Source organism: Desmodus rotundus, chromosome 3 (genome assembly GCF_022682495.2).
Source record: "Desmodus rotundus isolate HL8 chromosome 3, HLdesRot8A.1, whole genome shotgun sequence".
Classification (NCBI taxonomy): domain Eukaryota; kingdom Metazoa; phylum Chordata; class Mammalia; order Chiroptera; family Phyllostomidae; genus Desmodus; species Desmodus rotundus.
The window spans coordinates 108444591-108469073 of NC_071389.1; the positions used below are offsets into that span (position 1 = coordinate 108444591).

At 38.2% G+C, this 24483-nt stretch overlaps 1 protein-coding gene, 1 long non-coding RNA gene and 2 other non-coding genes across 9 annotated transcripts; 1 reads left to right on the forward strand and 3 right to left on the reverse strand.

Moving 5' to 3' along the window:
* Positions 1 to 3199: 3199 nt before the first annotated feature.
* On the reverse strand, positions 3200 to 7099 carry RPL21 (ribosomal protein L21). 3 transcript variants are annotated; one of them, XM_024551032.3, is made up of 6 exons: positions 6944 to 7099; positions 5067 to 5145; positions 4737 to 4798; positions 4098 to 4210; positions 3532 to 3682; positions 3200 to 3336 (listed from the first exon to the last, which is right to left on the reverse strand). In XM_024551032.3, the coding sequence occupies exons 2-6, from the start codon at positions 5131 to 5133 to the stop codon at positions 3247 to 3249; spliced, it is 483 nt and encodes a 160-aa protein (XP_024406800.1). In that variant the 5' UTR covers positions 5134 to 5145; positions 6944 to 7099; the 3' UTR covers positions 3200 to 3246. The 3 variants fall into 3 exon arrangements, with proteins under 3 accessions (XP_024406800.1, XP_024406801.1, XP_024406802.1); XM_024551033.4 differs by lacking the exon at positions 6944 to 7099 and adding an exon at positions 6867 to 6909; XM_024551034.3 differs by lacking the exon at positions 6944 to 7099 and adding an exon at positions 6857 to 6880.
* On the reverse strand, positions 3932 to 4058 carry LOC112296241 (small nucleolar RNA SNORA27). The gene has a single exon (XR_002973867.1). It is a non-coding gene; the product is annotated as a small nucleolar RNA SNORA27 (small nucleolar RNA).
* LOC112296237 (small nucleolar RNA SNORD102) lies at positions 4296 to 4366 on the reverse strand. The gene has a single exon (XR_002973864.1). It is a non-coding gene; the product is annotated as a small nucleolar RNA SNORD102 (small nucleolar RNA).
* Positions 7100 to 7223: 124 nt separating the features above from the next.
* On the forward strand, positions 7224 to 23582 carry LOC123478764 (uncharacterized). 4 transcript variants are annotated; one of them, XR_011651015.1, is made up of 7 exons: positions 7224 to 7408; positions 7511 to 7584; positions 8307 to 8363; positions 19547 to 19721; positions 20085 to 20182; positions 20618 to 20751; positions 22764 to 23582. It is a non-coding gene; the product is annotated as an uncharacterized lncRNA (long non-coding RNA). The 4 variants fall into 4 exon arrangements; XR_008426429.1 differs by having other exon boundaries at positions 7224 to 7584; XR_011651014.1 differs by lacking the exon at positions 8307 to 8363 and having other exon boundaries at positions 7226 to 7408.
* The last annotated feature ends 901 nt before the right edge of the window (positions 23583 to 24483 follow it).

Genomic DNA, 24483 nt, shown 5'->3' on the forward strand with positions numbered 1-24483 from the left:
TTAATCCCTGAAATTGGTAAAATATCTTCTAAACTGATGGTCAGACAAGCATAGTAATTTATGCAGTCAGAGCCATTCAGAAGTAGACAGTCCAATCCAGGGGTGTCAAACTCGTTTTCACTGGGGACCACATCAGCCTCGAGGTTGCCTTCAAAGGTTCGAATATAATTTTAGAACTGTATAAATGTACTACCCCTTCTTAACTAGGGGCAAGGAGCTGGGTGCTGCTGCCGGATACAAACAAGGTGCCGGGCCAGATAAAACAAGGTGGAGGTCTGGACTCGGCCCTCAGGCCTTGTGTTTGCCAACTGTGGTCCAACCCCCGATTTCAAATCTTGGTGCAGTCCACCACTGTGGAAAGCAAGACAGAGTATTCTGGTCATGTAAACGGAACGACAAAGCAGGCTGAACTTAATGTCTTCCTTCTTTCCCAGGAGCAAACAACCCCATCACATCTTCACTTCGGCTAAGCCATCATCTCATTTTGTATAGAGTATCCCACTGCCATTTCTCTTCCAAGCCAAATGATTTCCATAAACTCTGTTCTTGCTAGGCAAGTGTGTATGAAAGCATTTTCTCTGTGCCTTTTCCCTTTCGAGCTTTGTGAGATGGCCTGTTACTTGTTCCTTGTCCAGTACTTTTGCTGTTTTGAAAGCATCACAATACAGAACCTTGGCTAGCCGCTGATCCATTCCTTGACACATTTTCCACCTCAGCAGGAACAGCTGCAGGTGCTGCCTCACTGTTGTTATTCATAACCAAGCAATTTGTCTAACAGGTGAGGAGTTTTGAATGAACAAAATTTTTCCAAGTGGAGCTGGGGTGAAGAAATGCTATAAGGACTCATTTCAAATAAATGGTTTTGAATCTCTTGTACTGACAAAAAAATACTCCTACCTTATTTTAGAGATTTGTATTTCTAATTTCTAGCACTTTCTCCATCCCAGTACAGAGAAAATACTAACGTACCCTAGTGGGAATATAGGAGATATAAAATGGAGTGAGGTTTTTTTCCCCTACAACTTTCAAGACGACTTCAAAGAATATGCCCCTGGGATTGGGTTCAACTGAACAAAAACAGAAGCCTCGAGAGACACCTGGCTAGATCAGAATTAAAAGTCCAAGCAATCATGCAGCCTTTCTTACAGTCCTGACTCTTAGAGAAGGATGTACAGTCCCACGGTCAGGGCACTTTCCTTCATACACAGCAAATGTTGAGATGGGAATTGTAAAGGATTGATTTATACATTTACAATCTGTGATGGTATTTAAAAGGACCTACACTTCAAGGCAGGCATTTTATCAGCACACACACATTACCAAAAGCTCAAGAATTTCAATTTAGTAATTTAGTACATTTCATGTAATAAAACCATACAAACTAGTATGTATATTTGCAGGACAGCCAGATGGAGCTGCCCAAGAGGGAGTCGTAAATATAGATCTAGAGCTTCATACAATGAGCTCTGAAATCTGACTTTCAAGCATATTAGGGAAGACTAAGCCAGAACAGTGGTTCTCAAACTTGGAACACGTATCTTAATCACCCAGACCTTAAGAGTGCCGCACCCCACTCCTACAATTTCTGACTCAAATTGTTCTTGAGTAGGTCTGCATTTTAATCAAGTTTCCAGTTCATGCAGCCAGCTGGAGAACTGGGAAAAAGTATTATGGCAAAAGCGTCTGCAAGAGAAAAAATTGTCATATTATTTAGGGAGATAGTCAAATGAAAAGTCTCTAAATTAGCAAGTGTTGGTAAACTTTGAGTAGCTTCATTGGAGTGATGGAGGCAGAAGCCGTATCTGCAGTGGTACTGGGAAATTAAGCTACCAGAGGAAGGCAAAGGAAAAGCTGCTCATTTTATTATCCGTTTTTCTAAGTCCATGGGCTGAAGTCAAGAAGCAACACGTGGAAAAGGGTCAAAGAAACAAGAGACCAGGAATAATCAATCGGTGAAGAGAGGGCAGAAACAAGAGGACTGTCAGTACCAACTCTTGATACCTTATTTTGCCTTGATAATGGCTAGAAAAAAAAAATTCAGTAAATAGAATTTTAAAATGTGCAAAGTGAGAGACATGTGCGAGTTTAAAATGACTTCAACTGGACATAGTGTTGCCATCAACTAAAATTGAAAAACTTGTAACAGGAATGCCAACTGAAGCAATTTATAAGTTTTTTCTGGTTGCTTTCTGTGATGGTGAATTCTGTTGACCAATTAAGTATGACTGAACACAATTTTCTACAATTTTCAGATGTGAACCTTTAATGGCAGTCAATATGCATCATTTGTTGTTAGACATTCACTGAGGTTCAAAACCAGGTTTGCTAGATTCCAAAGCAGACGTATCACAATCACACTTCACTGGAGAAAAACTGAAAGCCAGTAACATTGGGTTTACCCATTTGCAGCACAGACTGAAGTTACAAAAATGAATAGGTTTTCGTCCATTAGAGGGGAAGAGAAAGATACTCTAAGTGCCAGGTTTTCCATTTCAAATGAACGGATGTTATTGCTACAGGCTTCACAGAACACTGAAGGCAGCTAGGATAGGATTCCATCAGTTCGCTTCTGGATATGTCTGAGATGCTTTTGCCACATCCAAGTATGTATCTAGGAAGCAACAGAGTAACTTAAATGTACTCCAACTATACAAAGTAGGTTTAAAACGTCCCATTAATATGAAGCAAAGTAACACTAACTAAGACCTGATGATGGAGTCAAACTGTCTGGGTTTGAATCTCCTTAGGCAAATTAATCATGCCTCAGCTTTCTTTTATGTAAAACAGGCTAAACATGTAAAGTGCTTAGAATGCAACACAACATATTAAATGTGACAGATGTTTATCCTTAGGGGGGAAAAGAAAGGTATTCTAGTTCCGAATTATCAAACACTATTATTTTCTAAGCCGTGTTCCATGACAGGTAGAAGCAACTCAGAATTATTATGTAGCTCACAAGCAAAGGGTACTTGAAACAATCTATTTTTAAGTACCAGACTTCAAAGGCAAGTTTCTGATCCTTAAACTACAGCTATTTATGATCTAATTGTAAGTAATCGATTTTCCTTGAGCTTAACAATAATGCAACAGATGCCATTTCCTAACTAATGGAGTACATTCTTTGTTGCAAATAAGCCACCTCACATCTTTCAGCCAGAAAAAACACTTAAATTCCTTTAGTAAAGACATCATCCAATGATTCAACATTTTTATCAGTATAGAAGTCTTTATTTTTTTCCACACTCATCATGCCATGAATTCATAGGGAATGGGTTCCAACAGCTCAGGTTCCTTTCCGTTAGTTCTCACAAAGTGTGCTTCTCTGGGTGGAGCAGGCTATAATTAAAAAAAAAAAAAAAAAGAGGTTAGGGAATAATTACATAAAGTACTGTAACTCGATTTCAAAGTGCTCCCAGAAACAATGAAAAAACACATACTCAATTTTTTTTAACTTTCATATAAAAGGAAATTACTGAGCAACAGTTCTACGGTTCCCATGATCAAACAAAAAACCCTTTGTCAAGCACTCACCTGCCGCTTCAGTTGAACCCAGGTACCTTTCTCTTTGGCTTCCTTCTTTTTTTGATCATTTTCCTTCACACGTTTCAGGAAACTATCTCGACTCTTTGAGTGCTTAATATGCTCAATCCGTACATTAATTCTCTTGGCAAGAATCTTGCCCCTGGAGAAAGCAAAATTCTTATAAATGTTTCATAAAAAATAAAACCAAAATTCAAAAAACCCATTTTTGGCAGTTACATTTATTAAGTAAACCATGAGCCTTTTACCCCTAGATAGCATAACAGACCCTGAAATACTAATTGAACCAAAACCAGATTAATAAAATTTACATTATTGAATGTTTTCTACTCTGAAAATCAGAACTGCTTAATACCAGATCCCATTAAGACTTTCCAGTATGTCTGTTTCAACTTGTTTCCTCTGACAGGATACAAGACAAACACCCAGTTTGCTTGAGTTTTAAAAGGATAGTTCCTTTGCCCCATTTGAATGGCCAATAAAGACACAAGTCCAACTGGCAAAGTGAAAAGGGGGTATGAGGGAATATGAATTAGCCAAGAACTGACATTACTTACTTCACTTGTTTGTTTACGACAATGCCCACCGCATGCTGGGTAACATTGTAGACTCTTCCAGTTTTTCCATGGTAACATTTGTGGGGCATTCCTTTCTGAACAGTGCCCATTCCCTGGTTAAGAAAGGAGATAAATGTCATCCCAACAAGTCCTCCCTTCCTTTTAAACACTGACTTCTCTTTTAAATGGCAACTCAAGAGCTTTCAGAGCCGGTGAAATGCATTTTTCACACTGCTTTAAGCAATCAAAAAGACAATCATCATTAAGCTTTAGAGTGCCAGGATACACTTAAATATCGGTCTCAAAAGAATATAGCTTTCACTGGTTTTATTAATCACCACCAATACATTTTGCATTAAGGCATTCCTTGTCACCTCAACAAAGTGTCATGATTATTTCTCCTGTTATTTTCCACTAGCTGTTAACCAGTAATGAGAAATTTCTTAAGACTCAAGAATAGCACTATAAAAACTGGCTTTAAAAATAAAATTAAACTAGCTATTCAAGGGCAATGCATTTCCCCCGATTTAGGATAAAAAAGAGCCAGCAGATGCAATAAACACTTAAGAGTTGAATTCTTGTTAGATTAAATCCAACTGTTCTAAATTCTAATGTTACTTCCCCAATTTTATAATTTACCTTGATATCTACAATATCACCTTTCTTGTAGATTCGCATGTATGTAGCCAAAGGAACAACTCCTAAAAAAAGTGATCAAGATGAAAAAGTCAAAGAAATGTAATTTCACTAGCTTTTGACACACATTTGACAAGTTACATATATTTTAAAAATGTGCAAGCTGACAATTTAAGAACTACTATATAAAATTCATGCTTTTTTATTGCAAAATAAGGAAGATGCGGGTTAACTGCCATTATTAAGAATACATTATATGACTCTCAACACAAATATATCAATACAGCAGATATGTATGCCATGCTTGGTCCCAAAGGGGATAAATCTACTTACCATGTTTTCTAAAAGGCCTAGAGAACATATAACGGGTACCTCTCCTCTTTCCCTTTGTGTTAGTCATTTTGGCGAATTACTGAAACCAGAAAGCATAAAATAGTCAAATGTACCAGCAAACAAACATTTCCTACAAACCATCATTTTGGCAAGTAAAATCTTTGCCAAACCCAAGTTCTATGACACTAAAATTCCTAAGTAACAGAACTGGACTTCAGAACCCAAATCAGTATTTTGCCTATTAGAATATAAAAACCCAACAGGACCCCCCCCCCCCCCCAATATTACCTGTAGATCCCAGCCTACAATGCCAAGGGCACAGGAATTACTAACTTGAAGGTATTGTTGGAAAGCCTAACAAAACTCAGTGTTACATTTTTACATGGTGAATTAAACTTTTATTGCAAACCTAATTTTTTTGGTAGTATCTCTTGTACAAATATTAACTGTCAAAAATCTCCAACTCACTGTGTAAGAATTTACCCATACGCATTTAGGATAGAACCTTTCATTTTGTTTCCCAAAAGGTTTCAAACGTTTCACATCATCTAAAAAGAGAACTACCATTGCTTACAATTACTACCAGGAAGCAAAATACACCTAAGTCTCTTGTTGACAAGAGTACTATGTAAATTGGTCTCTTAATCAACTCTGTGATCTTCAAGAAAAGTGACTCCACCAAAGTACCCTTTTCATCTAACTTGTGAGGCAGAGGCACAAGAATGTTTCACCTAACCCACCCAAAGCCAAGCAAACCACTGTTAAAACACTCACACCCTTTACTTTTAGAAGCAACTAGGCATCTATTACATATCAAGTTCCCTGTTTTCATCCTCAAAATATTAAGTTCGTAGAAACTTGTGTTAAGTTTATAAACAAGGAAAGATGCTCTGCAGGTCCAAGTAACTTAGGTCGAAAGTCACTTAGGTCATTTCTGACTCCAGGGCCCATGCTCCTTCCATCAGGCCCGTCTTCCCGAGTAAGAAATTCATTTTACATCAATACCCAAAACATAGTTTGTCATTTCCAAAACTAAAACCCACTATGGAGTGCAGACTTCAGTTTGCTCAACTCCAGTGGCTGGTCACTACTATCTATAAGCTAGACAAAAAAATAAGACACTACGATTAAGTGGTTCTGCAATAACCTTTCCCCTAAACTACTAAATCAGTTATACGAGAACCCATCATTCAACACAACTTAACAGAACAATGCCCGTTGCAAGTAACTTTCCCTTTGGTTAATGCGATCCGGGGCCAAAAACAACCGGGAATCATTTCATGCACCGAAGACCAGGGGTCTGGAGTTCTCTATCCAGGTGAACACGGTGCGAACCTATTCCGTTCTCCGACCACGAGGCTTTCACACGCAACCAGACCTCACCGCAAATTAAAGGCGACTCCTAGTTTTGAAACCGTTCCTCCTACCCCTAAATCCCAATCCGGTAGCATTAAGAATGTAGGTTTTAAGCTAGGAGTAAAAATGCCGCGCAGAAGGGTGTGTGAAAGGCATCCCACCACGCGGCCCGGCCCCACAGAGGCTATCCGAGAAGACCCAGGCTAACGAAGAGAAGCTGTGAGGACACGGATAAAATGAACGTCCTCCCAGACTGACTCAAGTCTCCTCACGCAGGCGATTCGATCTCGTTCTTCTCGAGCCTGGTCTCTGCTGGGCCACGGCACCGCGGTCCGGGCCTCGGGCCCCGGCCCAAACCCGTAACCGCCAGGCGCACGCCATCCGAGTCTGGACAAAGCTCCACCACCCAAGCCAGAGGGACCCAGACAATATACCCGGACCCACTGGGCAGCTTCAGCGGAGTCAAGGTTAGAACTCAACACTGTGGATCAAGCTCGCCGGGAGAAACTCACGCACCCTACCTGGAAGATGGCGGTTCGGGCGGAAAAGAAAGAGGCGGGGTTGCGGCGCGCCTTGCAAGGGCCTGAGGGCTGCCAGCGGCTCTGCCTGAAAGGAAGGCCAGCCGAAAGACTCTTCTTGGATGACAGACTCTTAGAGACGACTAGACAATCACCTCTGAGAAAAAGAAGAGGCTTTCAGGCTATTTTCCTTTCTTATGAAAGAGAAGCAGTTGACCAAAATAAACTTGATACTTGGATCTTGCCAGACAGCCCGGAAATGGGCTTTCTAGGGCGTCAAACAAAACGCCGGCGTCCGCCGCGTGCCGACGTCCGCTCTTGCGTCAGAAGATAACGCCGCAAGCCAGCCTGTCTGTGTCTACGGGTATTGAGATGTGGCTAGTCCTAGAACATGGAGTTTTAGGGCTCGTAATTGCTGATTGTTTATAGGAATGACTACATGGACACAGAAATAAAGCTAAAGTTAAGGCAAGAATGTTTTCCAATTTGTATATCTCTAAAAAGTTTTTCTCCTAACTGCGTCAGAACCCACTACGCCCTGGCTAATATATGCATGCATACATGTTACAGCCTTTGAAAGCAGTTTGGCAAAACCTAGTGGAACTGAAAATGTCCAGATACTGAATCCCAGCATTCCGGACAAAGTATGTATCTTACAGAAACTCTGATATGTAGACAGTGATGTACATAGCGCTGTGAATAGAAGCAAACATTTGGAAACATTCATCAATAAGAGAATAAATACTTCGCGGGATAGTCATGTAATGAAATATTGTATGCCAGTTGGTTAAGAATGAGCCCAGAAGTAGAACGAGGCGAAAGAGGATGATGTAAAGTATATGTAGTATGATAACTTATATGTATACAATTTTAAATTTTTCATATTGTTAAATACATATATCTATAGTGAAAGTAGTCAAGGGAATAAAATTCAAATTTAGGAAAAAAACAAAGGGAACTATAAAGAAAGCTATAAGGGAGACTTTAACTGTTGACCATTTTAAAGCTGGATATTGAATATACAGAAGGCCATTGTTCATAGTTTATTCAGACTTCCTTAACTTTTATAATACCCTTTTAAAAAACTTGTTTATTCTATCAAAGTTGTCCCATTTTTTTCTCTTTTGTCCCCCTCCATCCAGCCCACCCCTGTAGCCTACAGTCAATCTCTCCGTTGTCCATGTCCACACATCATTCATACATGTTCTTTGGCTAGTCCTTCCCTCTTCCACCATTTCCCCTCTCCTCCCCTCCTAAAGCAATCAGTCTGTCCCCTGTTTCCCTGTCTCTGTGTTTTTCTTGTTAGTTTATTTCATTCATTAGATTCCAATTGTAAGTGATGTCATATGGTATTTGTCTTTCACAGACTGGCTTATTTCACTTAGCATAATAGTCTGCAGGTCCGTCCATGCTGTCTGGAAAGGTAGGAGCCCCTTCCTTCTGCTGTGTACTATTCCATTGTGTAAATGAACCACAGTTTTTAAATCCATTCATCTACTGATGGACACTTGGGCTGTTTCCAACATTTGGCTATTGTAAATAGTGCTGCTATGAGCATAGGGGAGCATAAGTTCTTTTGAATTAGTGGTTCAGGATCCTTAGGGTGTATTCCAGCAGTGGAATCGCTGGGTTGTAAGGCATTTTCATTTTTCATTTTTTAAGGAAATTCCACACCATTTTCCCCAGTGGCCTCACAAGTCTGCATTCCCACCAACAGTACACTAGGATTCCCTTTTGTCCACAACCTCGCCAGCACTGGTTGTGTGTTGATTTATTAATGATCACCATTCTGACAGGTGTGAGGTGATATTTCATTGTGTTTTTAATTTGCATCTCTCAGATGGCTAATGATGTTGAGCATTTTTTCATATGCCTCTGGGCCATCTGTATGTCCTCTCTTTTTCTATTCCAGAGTCCCATCCAGGATAACTCATGCCAGGTAGTTATCATGTCTCCTTGGCAGTTTCTCAGACTTTCTATGTTTTTCATGAACTGGTCAGTTTTGGAAGAGTGCTGGTCAGGTATTTTGTAGGATGCCCCAATAATGGAATTTGCCTGATACCTTTTAAATAACTATGTATTATTTTTTAAATTTACTTTTTCATTATAGTTGACATATGATATATTAGTTTCAGGCGTACAAGATGACGATTAGGTTTATGTGCCTTATGAAGTGAGCATCACCATAATTCTGTACCCATCAAATACCGTACATAGTTATTACAATGTTATTGACTATATTTCCTGTGCTGTACTGTACATACTTGTGACTATTTTTGTAACTGGCAATTTGTCCTTCTTAACCCCTTTCACCTTTTTCACTCACCCCTCCAACATCCCTCTCATCTGGTGACCATCAGTTTGTTCTTTGTATTTGCTTTGTCCATTTATTTATTTATATCATTTTCTTTTTTCTTTATTTTTATTATTGACATTATTGAAGATGTCTTTCCACCTCCCCTTTGTCCTCCTCCTCCTCCTAGTCCCCACTCCCCCTTCCCTCTGCCATCACCACACTGTTGTCGGTATCCATGGGTTATACATATATGCTCTTTCCCTAATCCCTTCACCTTTTATCCAGCTCCCTCCTCCCCCATTCTCTCTGACAGCCATCAGTCTGTTCCATGTATCCAGGCCTCTGTTTCTGTTTTTTTCATCATTTTATTTTGTTCATTAGATTCCACATATAAGTGACATTATATGGTATTTGTCTTTCTCTGACTGGCTTATTTCACTTAGCATAATAATCTCCAGGTCCATGTTTGTTCGTTCATTTTGTTTTTTAGATTCCACATGGAAGTAAAATCGTGATATTGACCTTTCTTTGGCTAACTTATTTAAGGTAGCATTATGTCTTCTAGATCCACCCATGTTGTTGCAAATGGAAATATTTCATTCTTTTTTATAATTGAGTAATATTCCATCGTATACATGTACCTACCATATCTTCTTTATCCACTCATCTGTTGATGGACACTTAGGTCGCTTCCATATCTTCGCAGTTGTAAATAATACTGCAGTGAACATGGGGGTACATATATCTTTTTGAATTAGTGTTTTGAATTTCTTTGGATAAATTCCTAGAAGCTGAATTGCTGGGTCATATGGTAGTTCTATTTTTAATTTTGGGGAGAAACTACATACTGTTTTACATAGTGGCTGCCCCAATTTACAACCGCACCAACAGTGCATGAAGTTTCCCTTTTCTTCACATCCTCACCAACATTTGTTTGTTGATTTATTGATGATAGCCATTCTGACAGGTGTGAAGTGATATCTCATTGTGGTTTTAATTTGTATTAAAGCCTGATGATTAGTGATGTTAATCATCTTTTCATATGTCTGTTGGTCATCTGTATATCCTCTTTGAAGAAATGTCTACAGGTCATCTGTGCATTTTTAAATAGAATTGTTTGTTCAATTAATGTTGAGCTGAATGAATTCTTCATATATTTTAGGTATTAACTTCCTATCAGATATATCATTTGCAAACATGTCTCACATTCAGTTAGTTGCCTTTTTGTTTTGTTGATGGCTTCCTTTGTGGTGCAAAATTTTTTTAGTTTGATGTGGTGCCATTTGTTTATTTTGTTTTTGTTGTCTTTGTCCTAATTGACATAGCCACCCCCCCCCCCCAAACACCCAAAACACAAAACATTGCTAAGACCAATGCCCAAGAATTTACTGCCTATGTTTTCTTCCTGGAGATTGATGGTTTCAGGTCTTACATTTAAGTCCTAACCCATTTTGAGTTTATTTTTGGGTAGCTGTAAGGAAGTAATTTCATTTTTTCCCATGTATCTGTCCAATTTTCCCAAAAACATTTATTGAAGAAACTATCTTTACCCCACTGTATATTCTTGCCCTCTTCATCATAGATTAATTTTCCATATAGGGATGGGTTTATTTATGGGCTCTCCATTCTTTTCCATTGATCTCTATGTCTGTTTTTATGCCAATACCATGCAGTGGATTACTATAGCCTTGAAGTATAGTTTGATATTAGGTAGTGTGGTATCTCCAATTTTGCTCTTCTGTCTTAATTATTTCTGTGGCTCTTCAGGGTCTTTTGTGTTTCCATATACATTTTAGGATATTCATTTTAGTACTGTGAAAACTGACATTGGTATTTTCATAGGGATTGCATTGAATCTGTAGATTACTTTGGGTAGTATGGACATTTTAATAATGCTAATTTTTCCTACCCATGGTATATCCTTCCATTTATTTGTGTCTTCTTCAATTTCGTATAGTTTTCTGAGTTCAGGTCTTTTACCTCTTTGGTTAAATTCATTCCTAAGTATTTAACATCTTTTCATGCAATTGTAAATGGGATTGTTTTCTTAATTCCTCTTTCTGATAGTTTATTATCGGTCTATAAAAATGCAGCTAATCTCTGAATATTAATTTTGTATTCTGCTATTTTACTGAATTCATTTATTCTAATCATTACTTCACAGAATCTTCAGGGTGCTCTACATATAATATCATGTCATCTGCAAATAATGACAGTTTTACTTCTTTCTTTCCAATGCGGATGCCTTTTACTTCTTTTTCCTGTCTCATTGCTATGGCTAGGACTTCTGATACTGTGTTGAATAAAAGTGGTAAAAGTGCACATTCTTGTCTTGTACCTGATCTTAAAAATCTTTCAGCTTTTTACCATTAAGTATGATGTTAGCTCTGGATTTATCATATATATGGCCTTTATAATGTTGAGGTATGATCCCCTCATCCCTACTTTACTAAGAACTTTTATCATAAATAAAGGTTGGATTTTCTCAAATGCTTTTTCTGTATCCATTGATATGATCACATAATTTTATCAATCCTTACCCAAGGATATGGTTTTTTATTGACTTTAAAGAGAGAGGAAGGAGGGGGAAGAGAGATGAGACAGAAACATTAATTGGTTGCCCCCCCAACATGCCCCAACCTGGGATCGAGCCCCACAACCCAGATATATGCCCTGACCAGGGAATCAAATCCACAAACCTTTTAGTATATGGAATTATGTTCCAACCAACTGAGCCACCTAGACAGGGCATGATTATATGGTTTTTATCTCATTTTGTTTAGGTATATCACAATAATTGATTTCTGGATATTGAATCAAGCTAGCATTATAGAAATAAATCCCACTTGATCATGGTGTAAGATCTTTTTAATGTATTGCTGAATTTGCTTTGCTAATTTGTTGAGGATTTCTACATCTATGTTCATCAGTGATGTTGGCCTATAATTTTTTTTGTAGTGTCTTTGTCTGTCTTTGGTATCAGAATAATGCTGGCTTCATAATATGAGGGAGCCTTCCAACCTCTTCAAATTTTGGGAATAATTTGAGAAAGGTATTAATTCTTTTTTGAATGTTTGGTAAACTATATGTGATACCATCTGGTATAGGAATTTTGTTTCTTGGGAATTTTTTTTTATTACTCATTCAATTTCTATAGCAGTTATTCATCTGTTTAATTTTCTGTTTCTTTTTGATTTAATCTTGGAAGATTGTGTCTAGGAACTTATTTATTTCTTCCAGGTTGTTCAATTTGTTGGCACATAGTTGTTCATAGTATTTTCTTATAATCCTTTGTATTTCTGTGGTGCCAGTTGTTACTTCTCTTTCATTTCTGATTTTTTTAAAACTTGGGTCCTTGTCGGGGAGCTTTGCCTGCAGAGCCCCCTATCCGCTGTGGATGAAAATAAGTCTACCAAGACATGATCTGCTTGGGGAGAGAAGGTGGTGGATCTCTCAAAGGAGAATGACCAAGAGCCTTTTCCTCAGTGGGCTTTCATTGGGTTCAATTTGCACAGGAATACAGGTAAAGCTCATCAGTCATTGTCAGGCGGTAAGGATCAAACAATAGATAACATACAAAGAACTCTGAGGGCTTATTCTAAGTAAGGATCAGTTAGCTAAAGGGCTATAAAACTTTGGGTAATAAACTCATTTCATGCTTGGACTTTTATCAGAAAACTGAGGTCATTCTTAGCAAAGCAGGTTTCACAGGGTTTTATGTATTCTTTCTTAGGCCTGATCACCCTGGGGGATCTGCCCTTTCCAGCATAGGACTGCACCCCCCTCTGTCATTGTTTCAGGCTTAAGACAGGCAGGGGAAGTAAAGTGAGCAGAGGTGGCACCCCTGCCAGGGAGATAAGCTTTGTCTGCTTAGTGGCTTATGGTCCCAAGGTCTCTCACTCACTTTAGCCATGGGGGTTTACAGCTTCTGAAACCAGGCAGGGTGGTTCCCAACAGGTCCTCTCTCTTTTTTTCTTGATGAGTTTGGTTAAAGGTTTATGAGTTTTGTTTTTCTTTTCAAAGAACCAGCTCTTAGTTCCACTGATATTTTCTGGAGTTTTTTTTTAAAGTTTCTGTTTTATTTATTTCCAATCTGTTGTTTATTTCCTCCCTTCTACTCGCTTGGGTTTTGTGTGTTCTTCTTTTTCTAGTTTCTTTAGGTTTAAGGTTGGGTTGTTTATTTGAGATTTTTCTTGTTTCTAGAGGTAGGCCTGTATTTCTTTGAATTTCCCTCTTAGAGCTGCTTTGGCTGTGTCCATTTATCATTATGAATCGCTCTTCTGTGTTTCTTGTTACAGTCCTTGTTTTAAAGTCTATTTTTATCTCATACAGGTACTGTTACTCTAGCTTTTCTGTTGTTTCCATTTGCATGAAATATCTTTTTCCAACCCTTTAATTTCAGTCTCTGTATGTCCACTCAGCCTGCTTCAGTTGTTTACCTGGCTTTGCCTGTAGACATTTGAGTTTTTAGCCCCTGCCATAAGTTCATGATCAACCATTCTCAAATGTATACTGAGTAGTATTAGCATTCCCCATTGGAGTTCCAGAATTAGTGTGCTTACCTATGTATGTAAAGACTATTTCATATTTTTCTTTGATTATCAAGTCTTCTATCTCTTCTGTTCACCTTTCTTTCAGCCGATGACTACTTCATTTTTATCAGTGTACAAATATGCTCTAATCTTTCCATAAATCCACTACCCTCTCCTTCCTGACCCTAATTGACCTAATTTTCCCTGCCATCTGTTGCACCATACTTTCTTCCATCAAGCTTTTAAAAAAAGTGATATAAAATTACTGTTTTTGTACATCAATAAGATTTCAGCACTGTGGTTTTACCTCATACATGAACCCTGTTAACTCTTCCTCATCTCCCCTTCTGTTTTCAGTTTAATCTGACTTCTGCTCCAATCATGCTACTAAAACTGCTCTTGTCAAGGTTATCAAATGCTTCCCTGTTGCCAAAACCAAAAGACATTCCCTGTTCTTGTCTTTCTTAATCTCTTGGTAGCTTTGAACTCTGTTGGCCACTCCTTCCTACTTGAAACATTACCCTTTCTGAACATTCCAAAGGCTGTTTTACTGGCTTCCCCTTATCTCCTTGTTCTTTAAGTAATACACTTTCTTAGGATTTGGAATCACAGTTATGCATCTCTTAACAAAGGGGATACATTCTGACAAATGTCTCTTAAGGCTATTTCATCATTGTGGGAACATCATAAAGTACACTTACGGAAACCTAGATGGTATAGTCTACTACTATAATTGTACGTGCTATAGTTTTATACCGCTGGCAATGAAATAGGTTTGTTTACACAAGAACCACTAAAAAAACCAAAAAAACAAACAAAAACAACCCAGGAATGACTTCTGGCCAAGATGGAAGCATACGTAAATACACTTTGCCTCCTTGCACAACCAAAAGAAGGAAATAAAAAAAACCCAGAACTACCAGAAAATTGAACTGTATGGAAGTCTGAGAACCAAGGAGTTAAAGAAGAAATATTCATTTAAACTGTTATAAGGGGCAGAGAAGGGCAGTGGGCACAGAGGACACATGGCAAGATGGCGACTGGAGGACTGGGTTGTCCCACATTCGCCTACAGATAAACTGAGAGGAACAAATGGGGAGCAAGACAGACCATGCAACCCAGGTCTTCTTTGTGATCTTCATGGGAACAAGTTTAGATTTTGCCCATTGAGTATGATGCTGGCAGTGAATTTGTCTTATATGGTCTTTATTATGTTAAGGTGTGTTCCTTTTAATCCAACTTTGCTGAGACTTTGTATCATAAATGGGTATTCAATTTCATCAAATGCTCTTTCTGCATCTATGGATACGATTGTGTGTTTTTTATCCTTCATTTTCTTTATGTGGTGTATCATGTTTATTGATTTGCAAATGTTGTACCAAACTTGCATCCCCAAAATAAATCCCACTTGATCATGGTGTATGATCTTTTGGATGTATTGCTGTATTCAGTTTGCTAATATTTTTTTAAGGATTTTAGCACCTATGTTCACCAGGGATATTGGCCTATAATTTTCTTTTTTGTGGTATCTTTATCTGGTTTTGGAATTAGCATAATGCTGGCCTTGTAAACTGAGGTTGGCAGTCTTCCTTCTCTTAAATTCTTTGGGATAATTTGAGTAGGAGAGGTGTTAGTTCTTGAAATCTTTGGTAAAATTCACCTGTGAAGCCATTTGGTCCAGGGCTTTTGTTTGTTGGGAGTTTTTTGATTACTGCTTCACTTTCACTAGATGTAATCTGTCTACTCAGATTCTCTGATTTCTCCTGATTTAGCTTTGGAAGAAGTATGTTTCTAGGAATTTATCCATTTTTGCTGGTTGTCCAGTTTGTTGGCATATACTTATTCATAGAATCTTATAATCCTTTGTGCTTCTTTGGTGTCTACTGTTATTTCTCCTCTTTAATTTCTGATTTTATTTATTTGGGTCCTCTCTCTTTTTCTAAAGATTTTATTTATTTCTAGAGAAAGGGGAAGGGAGGGAGAAAGAGAGGGAGAGAAACATCATTGTGTGGTTGCTTCTCATGTGCCTCCAACTGGGGACCTGACCCGCAACCCAGGCATATGCCCTGACTGGGAATTGAACTGGTGACCCTTTGGTTCTCAGGCTGGCACTCAATCCACCGAGCCACACCAGCCAGAGCAGGTCCTCTCTCTTTTTTTCTTGATGAGTCTGGTTAAAGGTTTTTCTCCTTGTTGATTTTCTGTCTGGAAGATCTATCCATTGAAGTCAATGGGGTTGTTAAAAATCCCCTAATATGACTATATTTCTGTTGATCTCTCCCTTTATGTCATCAAGATTTATTTTACATATTTGTGTACTCCTATGTTGAGTGCATAAGTGTTTACTAGGGTTATATCCTCTTGTTGGACTGTTCGCTTTATCATGATGTAGTGTCCTTCTTTGTCTCTTACCATAACCTTGACTTTAAAGTCTGTTTTGTCAGTTATAAGTATATCTAAGCTTTTTTTCCTTTCCATTTGCATGAAATATTTTGTCCATTCCTTTACTTTTAGTGTGTGTGTTTCTTTCTTTCTGAGATGGGTCACTTGGAGACAGCATATATATGGATCTTATTTTCTTATCCATTTAGCTATCCTATGTCTTTTAATTGGAGTATTTAAGCCATTTACATTTAAAGTGATTATTGATAGATATGTATTTATTGCCATTTTATTTTTTAACTATTTCCCTCTTCTTCCTCCTCCTCCTCCTCCTCTTCCTCCTCCTTCAAGCAAGCCCTTTAACATTTGTTGCATTACTGGTTTGGTGGTAACAAACTCTTTAGCTCTTTCTTATCTAGGAAGCTCTTTATTTCTCCTTCAATTTTAAATGATAGCCTTGCTGGGTAAATGAGCCTTGGTTGTAGGTCCTTGCTTTTCATCACCTTGAATATTTCATGCCACTCCTTTCTGTTCTGAAATGTTTTGTTGAGAAATCATACAACAGTCTAATGAGAGTTCCTCATGGATAACTAACTGCTTTTCTCTTGTGGCTTTTAAGAGTCTCTCCTTGTCTTTAAATTTTGGCATTTTAATTATGATGTGTCTTGGTGTGGGCCTCTTTGAATCCAATTGTTTGGGACTCTGCACTTCCTGAATTTGTCTGCCTTTTTCCTTCACCAGGTTAGGGAAGTTTTCAGTTATTATTTCTTCAAATTTGTTTTTGATCCCTTTCCCACTCTCTTCTCCTTCTGTTATCCCCATAATGCAGATGTTGCTATGCTTCTTGTTGTCCCAAATGTTTTTTAAACTCTCTTTTTTTTTTTTAATTCTTTTTTCTTTTTGCTGCTCTGCCTGGGTGTTTTTTCTACCTTATCTTCCAAAACACTGATTCTATCCTCTGCTTCATCTAACTTACCATTTATTCCTTCTAGTACATTATTTATTTCAGATATTGCATTCTTTATTATTGACCGGTCCTTTTTTATGGTTTCTATGTCTTCATGGTGTTAAGTATCCTTATAATCATTATTCTAAACTCTATATCTGATAAATTGCCTCCATATTATTTTTCCTTCTGGAGAATGATTTGTTCTTTAATCTCAGGCCTGTTTCTTTGTCTTCCCGTTTTGGCTGCCTGTGCAGCCCTATGTAAGATGCCTGTGACTAGCCCTGGGCAACCTGTTTGGAGCTATTGGTGACCCACACATCGTGGCTCCCTTTGTTGGGCCTGGGTGCTTGTGGAAAGGACCAAACTGCATACCAAGGCCATCTTTTACCAGCACTGAGCCTGGGGTATGGTCAGCTAAAGTCTCATAGCTCCCAGGGATCCTGCTCTGCCTGCAGGCTTTCTGTTAGGTTTAATCATTGAAAATGCCTCCAGCTATACTCCTCTGCAGCCAAGTTTAAGCTGCACAGAGTAGGGTAAGAGGGTTTCCTGTGGGTGGGGCTACTGTTTCCCCATGGCTGATGCCATTTGGAGGGGAGTTGTCTGCCTCAGGTCATTTCCCATACTGCAGGTACTGAAGTCAGTGCCCTCAGGTACTGAAATATCCCTCCAGAAATTCAGCTGTGCCAGCCCTCTCATGCTTCCTCACTTCCTACCAGTCTTGATGTAATAATATTGTTTCTTCTGCATGTCCTTAGTTATAGGGCTTCTCTACAGCTAATTGTTCAGTTGGTTATTCAGGATGATTTTTTTTCTATACTTTATTGTAATTCCAGTTTGGTCCTGGGAGGAGGTTAGTGTAGCTTCCGCCTACTTTGCCACCATGTTTATTTTAGTTAACTTTTTAAAAGTCTTCGTCATAGGAGAAATTCAGTTCTAAGTCAATCTTTCTATTTTGTTAGCATACTCTGTTATTTATATGCTATCAGTTGATCCAGGCTAAATGTACCAAAATTATACTTCTATTATCTTAAGAAAAGCATATTAATAAAATAAAAATAATAGTAAACCAAAATGAATTCCAAAAGTAAATGTATTTTTGCTGTGGCCCACCATTTTAAATGTGGTACATCACTCTCCACTTAATATGTGTGTGTGTGTGTGTGTGTACACATACACAGAGAAACAGAGAGAGAGAGATAGATTTTTTAAAATATACAGACCAAAATGCACAAGTCCTAAACTGTGCAATGGGGTGACTTTTGACATATGTGTATATCTACATCTATCTATATCCATATCCATATCTCTATCTCTATCTATATCTATATAATCTTATAACCAATATTTCCAATCAAGATACAGAACATTGCCTCCCCATGGAAAATTCCTGATGCTCCTTTCCAGATAATCCCTTTCCCCACCAGAACTATCCAATATTGTGATTTCTATAACCATAGATTAGTTTTACTTGTTCTTAAATTTCATATAAACAGGACCATACCATAATACTCTTTTTGTCCAGCTCTTTTTGTTCAGCTTTATGTTTTTGAGATTTAATCATTTTCTTGGATGTATCAATAGTTCAATTCCATTTTTATTGGTAAATAGTATTATACTATATGAATATACCACAATTTATTTATACATTCTCCTGTGGATGAAAATGTGGGCTATTTACAATTTTTGCTACTATGAATAAAGTGGCCATAAATATTTTTGTGAATATGTTTTTCATATTTTGGGTAAATGCCTAGAATTAGCATCGCTTGATGATAGGTAGGTATGTGACAGGAATTGGGAGGGCCCATAGGAAGAACTCTCACATCCTTTTTCAGTCTTGAAAGCCCTAGAGGAAGAACTCTATGGTTATAACAGAACTCTGTGACTGTAACAGCACCCCCTCCCCATTTCCTCTCCCCTCTATAAAAGAGCTTCCTCCCCTTTGTGTCACATTCTTCTTGCACATGGCTCACCATGGCTGCGTATAGAGGATAGCAATCCTTTCTTTATCCTGAATAAGTAATTTTTGCTGAAGGAATACCTGGCCAAGTTTTTGTTTGCACTCAACAATGTCGTACTTCATTATAAACTGCAAAATGGTTTTCCAAAGTGAACCCCTTTTTTATTTATTTAGCATTTTCCTCTGAAGAGAGTAAGAAATTTATTTTTACTACAGGCTTTTAAAATAGATTTGTGTATCCAGCTCCATCGGACAGATCTGAAAACCAAAGTGGTTTCCTGAGTCTCTAATGGTTTACTTGTTTCCACTTTGAGATCATTAAGGTAAAGAGAATAAGAAAAAATTGAAACCTAAAAAGAAATGTGAAGTAAATTAAATGCAGAAGTCGTAAAACCCAAAATTCATTTAATATTCATTAACATCTAGACTAGGCTGGATACTGTACTGAAACGATAAAAATGAGTGAAACATGGCCCTTGCCCTGCAGAACACCACAAAGAGTTTGGCAGAAGAGAACGGTGAGAGCGTCAAGTGGTGGAATAGAGGACGCTGAGTATGAGCAGTGTGGGAGTTCCATGCATGATGGCACTGCACGTAGATTAGAGGAAGGCAGTGGAGGAGAAAACCACCCCGGACAGAAAGGCTCCACAGAAGAGACTGAGGTCAGTGAAAGAGTAACACTTTGACCAGAGGATAACTAGTAAAGGTATTTTAAGCAGAAAGTATTTTAGCTTATGTCAAGGTATAGCAATGGATAACAATCTTAAAAACTCAGAGAAATGAAAGTCATCCAATAGCTTTAGACAATAAGGACAACAAATGAATAGGAATGTGACTTACTAAAATGAAGCAAATTTATAATTTTGCACCAGGTTTGAGTAAAATACTAAATAAAACTGATACCCTTTGGTCTTTATAAGCTAAATTCACATCTGTGTTTCCATTTGTGTGTGTGTGTGTGTGTGTTTTCTCCTGTGAAGGGATTTTTAACAAAGTACATTTTTTTGTTTTGTTTTGGCTTTCAGAAGACATTGGCAGTTTAACTCTAGCAGGACAAATTTTCCAAGTTAGGAGGAAATATGGATTTGTCCTCTATTTGTGTGGCTCTAGTTGGGAATTCTCTGTGAGTATCCATGAACTCTGTTTGATTTGCCTTTTGTATTGGTAGATTGTCTGGAGAATAATTTTAAATAAGAACTGATTGGGAGTTTCTAGTGTAGAAAGTATGTAACAAGAATTCTTATTTCCAGGATAATGTTACTGTAATGATAACTAAAGTTATGAGGGCAGAAATATGTGAATAATTGAAAAACATAGTGAAGAACAATGATATAAAATAATATTTTCCATCAAAATTTTCATTTGAGATCCTGAGAAACAGGAAAAAATTAACAAAATAAAAGCTGTATTTTAATAAACAAGGCCAAGGTTGCACTCTTCCAGAATTTGATTCTCTAGCTGAGAACAGTGAGGCATAATAAACAGGTTTGTGAACGTGTGATTGGACATTCAAATAGAATCTCAACCCCCTAACAATTTCTTCATTGTCTACAAGCAGATATTTCTGTTCCCGAATCCTGCCTTTTGCTCTAGCTTCTGAAATATCTTCAGCTGCCCTAAACTTCACGGCCAGTGCAACATAAGGAAGAACCTGGTCAAAGAGCAGAAGTTTTCAGGCAGGAAGAGCATAAGGTGAGAGTCAGGAAAGTCATTGCAGTAATTGTGGAGGCCTAACTATGTTTAGACAGCAAAGCATAATTTGGAAATATGCAAACAGATACAATGTAGAGTTCTGTAGTAGGTAGGAAGCATCTAATAGGCTGTTGGACTAGTAATAAATTCAAGGAGACCAGCTGGTCTGTTGGGATCAACTTTTAAGGATTACTTATTCTGGGTAATGCCACCACTTGGAGCTGTCCACGTCTCTTCCTGGAAAACTTTTTTGTACTTGTAAAGAAGAAAGAAAGAGGTTCACCCTCTTACCTCACACACTTGCTTTGTAATGATTGAGATGAGGACTGATAAATTTCAGTCTGTTGTTAGTCCTGGTCGATTGATTGATTGATTGATTGATTATGGCTAATTGCACCTGGATTGAGTAGTTTCTGAGGCCAGTTCCAGGCTAAGTGAAAACAAAAGAGTATTAGTGCTTGATGGACACTCACTGGGGAGAAAAGGACCTCCGCATAGCATATTTTTGTCACCTCTAATTTCACCGATAGAGGCAAAGGCCTGCACAGAGATAGAAATAGGCTGGGAGGCAGCATGGGGGACGTAGCGTATAATGGGTTGGGGTACTCGGAAAGAGGGGTTCTGAAATCAAAGCTAGCTGTTCTATACTGTACTGGTGGGTGCAAAGTACGTTGTCTCCCTTGCTCTGCTTTACAGCTTCTCATAGTCTGGTTCACAAAGTGTGGTCTGTGGACCCATGAGTGTCTCAGACCTTTGCAAGGGACGTATGCAGTCAAAACTATTTTCATAATAATGCTAAGACATTATTTCCCTTTTCCCTGCATTGACGTTTCTCTGGTGGTGAAGAAGCAATAATTGGAAAAACAACCCAGTGCCTTATCATAGATCAAATCAGTGGCAACACATTGTACTGGTCGCTATTGCATTTTTCTCCACCATGCACTCACAGTTAAGACAAAAAAAAAAAGCTAGTTCACTTAAGAGTATGCTAGATAAGGGCAGTAAAAATCACTAATTTTACTTAATCTCCATCCTTGAGTGTACAACTTTTAAGAAACTTGTGTGCGACAAAATGGGGAGTATGCATGAGACACGTGTGCTATGTAACCAACATGATGGTTGTCTGGAAGAAAACCACTTGTTCTGTTGTTTGAGTTGAAAGAAAACTATCAGTTCCCACTGAACACAGTTTTTACGTGAAAGAACAACAGACAGACAGACTGAGGTTATGCAGAGTTGAGTATTTGGCAGACGTTTTCTGAACAGTGAACTAAGCCAGACTATTGCTACTATGAGAAAAACAACGGACAGTGTTGGTTGCCAATGATAATTTGAGCTTTTAAATGTAAAAATTAGAATTTTGGAAAACTTCTATAAGGTCTGTCTGGAAAAAGTTCCACCATTGTTAATATAACAAGAACAGTTTGTGTGACACTGATGTAACCTGGTAGCCAAGCAGAGTGGACTGGAATGCACATGTGTGAACAATGACAACTTCACTAGTCACTGAAAGCTGTAGATGCTGTTGAGTGAGCATGTGTACTGTGTGGCTGTCACATTGAAAATGACAGCGAGTAGAGCAACGAATGTGCATCAAAGCTTGCATTAAGCTTGAACATTCCTCTGCAAAAACTATTTGGATGATTAGAAGGCTGTAACCATGAGCAACTGGTGATTGGCAGCTTCATCATGACAATGCACCTGCTCATGCATCACGTCTCGTGCAGAGTTATTTTACAAAACATCGAATCACCCAGGTGACTCAGCCTCCCTACAGCCCAGATTTAGTGCCCTGAGACTTCTGGCTTTTCCCAAAACTAAAATCACCTTTGAAAGGGAAGAGATTTCAGACCATCGATGAGATTCAGGAAAATATGCCAGGGTAGCTGATGGCAATTAGAACTGTGTAAGGTCCCAATATATCTACTTTGAAGGGGACTGAGATGTCATTGTCTTACGTACAATGTTTCTTGCATCGTGTATCTTCTTCAATAAATGTCTCTTTTTCTTAGCATGTGGCTGGATAATTTCTGGACAGACCCTGTTCACCACTGAGCATGACAGCTTCCTACAACTTAAATACTTTACTGATGAGATCATTCGTGATATGAGCCAATGTGGTTTGTTTTATATTGTATAATGAAATGTGTCAACATGTGGATTATCGTTGAGTGCGTGAATCATATTTTCAAATAACCAACATATGATGTTACAAAATTAGGAATGGGAAAAGATCATTTGAAGTGAAATATGGACCAATGGATTTTATTACAACAGTGTGAACACTTCATTGATAGCATTTCACGTTTCACATTGCAACCGCTCTTTTAAAAAACCTGCCACTTATTAAATGTTGGTGTAGTATCAACTAAGAATAACCATAATTATCTGAAAAGGTTATTAAAATACTCCTTCCTTTTATAACACATCTGTATGTCTGTGTTTTTCTTCATATACTTCAATCAAATAGGACATGCAGAGGACTCAATGCAAAAACAGATATGAGCGACCAGCTGCCTTTGAGCTGGACATAAAGAATAGTGTAAAAATGTGAAACAATGCCGCGCCCCCCACCACTTTCAGGGAGATATAGTTCTTTGTCATAAAAAAAATGTTACTTACATTAACATGTAGTGGGGCTATTATGATTTTATATACATTCATGAACATATCTAAAAATTCTTTTAATTTCTAATATGGTAAACATTGATAGATAAAAAGCACATTTAAAAAAGTTCTGATTGGTCCCAAGTAATTTTTAAGAGGTAAAGGGATTCTGAAACCGAAATGTTTAAGAACACAGCCCTAGTTTCCACTTCTATTGCTGGGTGTGCTTTGAGTCTGAGGAGAGCCAGGGATGTCACTGCAAGTTCCTGAAACGTCTCTATTTGTCACAAACTTTGACTATAATGCAATTTGGATGAGTTCCAGGTCAGAATATGCAGGTTTCCATAGTGATTTTGCTTCTGCAAAGTTATTCAGAAACATGGACACATTTGTGAATTCTGGACAAGTCTCACTCAGCACACCTCTTCCGAACTGCTTTGAACTGAAGGTCTTCAAGTTTTAATTTACCCTGTAGTTAGGCTAATTTTGCTGCATTTTTATTCTACCATGTCCTTAGGTTTTTGGTGACACTGCTTATTTGTCAAACAGCTCAGATTTTGTGGGAAAATCCAATAGGGAGCTCGTACTTGGTTATTACGCTTGTTAAAATTTATCTTGCAGCCCTGACCACAGTGGCCCAGTTGGTTGGGCATCGTTCTGTGATCTGAATGGTTGCGGGTTTGATTCCTGGTCAGAGCACATGCCTGGGTTGTGGGTTCAGTCCCTGGTAGGTGTGTGTACGAGAAGGAACTGATTTATGTTTCTCTCTCACATCGATGTTTCTGTCCCTCCCTTCCCCTCTCTTCAAAATTAAATAAATAAAATGTTTTAAACATTGTATCTTAGAGACACTTTTTAAAAACATTCACAAAAGTTTTCTCAAAACAGTCTTTCTAGGTGTCAAGTGAGATAGGTGAGCAATTAGGCTTATGCCCTATGAGTAGATTCAGAATTTTCTGCTGACTGGCCAGTGTCCTTTCTCTACCTCTGCTCTCCCATTCAGGTACTTGGCTGCACTCTGATGAAATAAGAGGAATCTGTGGTTGAAATATTTTAACCACAGTACTTGCTGACAAAAGACTAAAACCTTTTTAGCCATTAGAAAAATTACTCTGGCTACAGTTT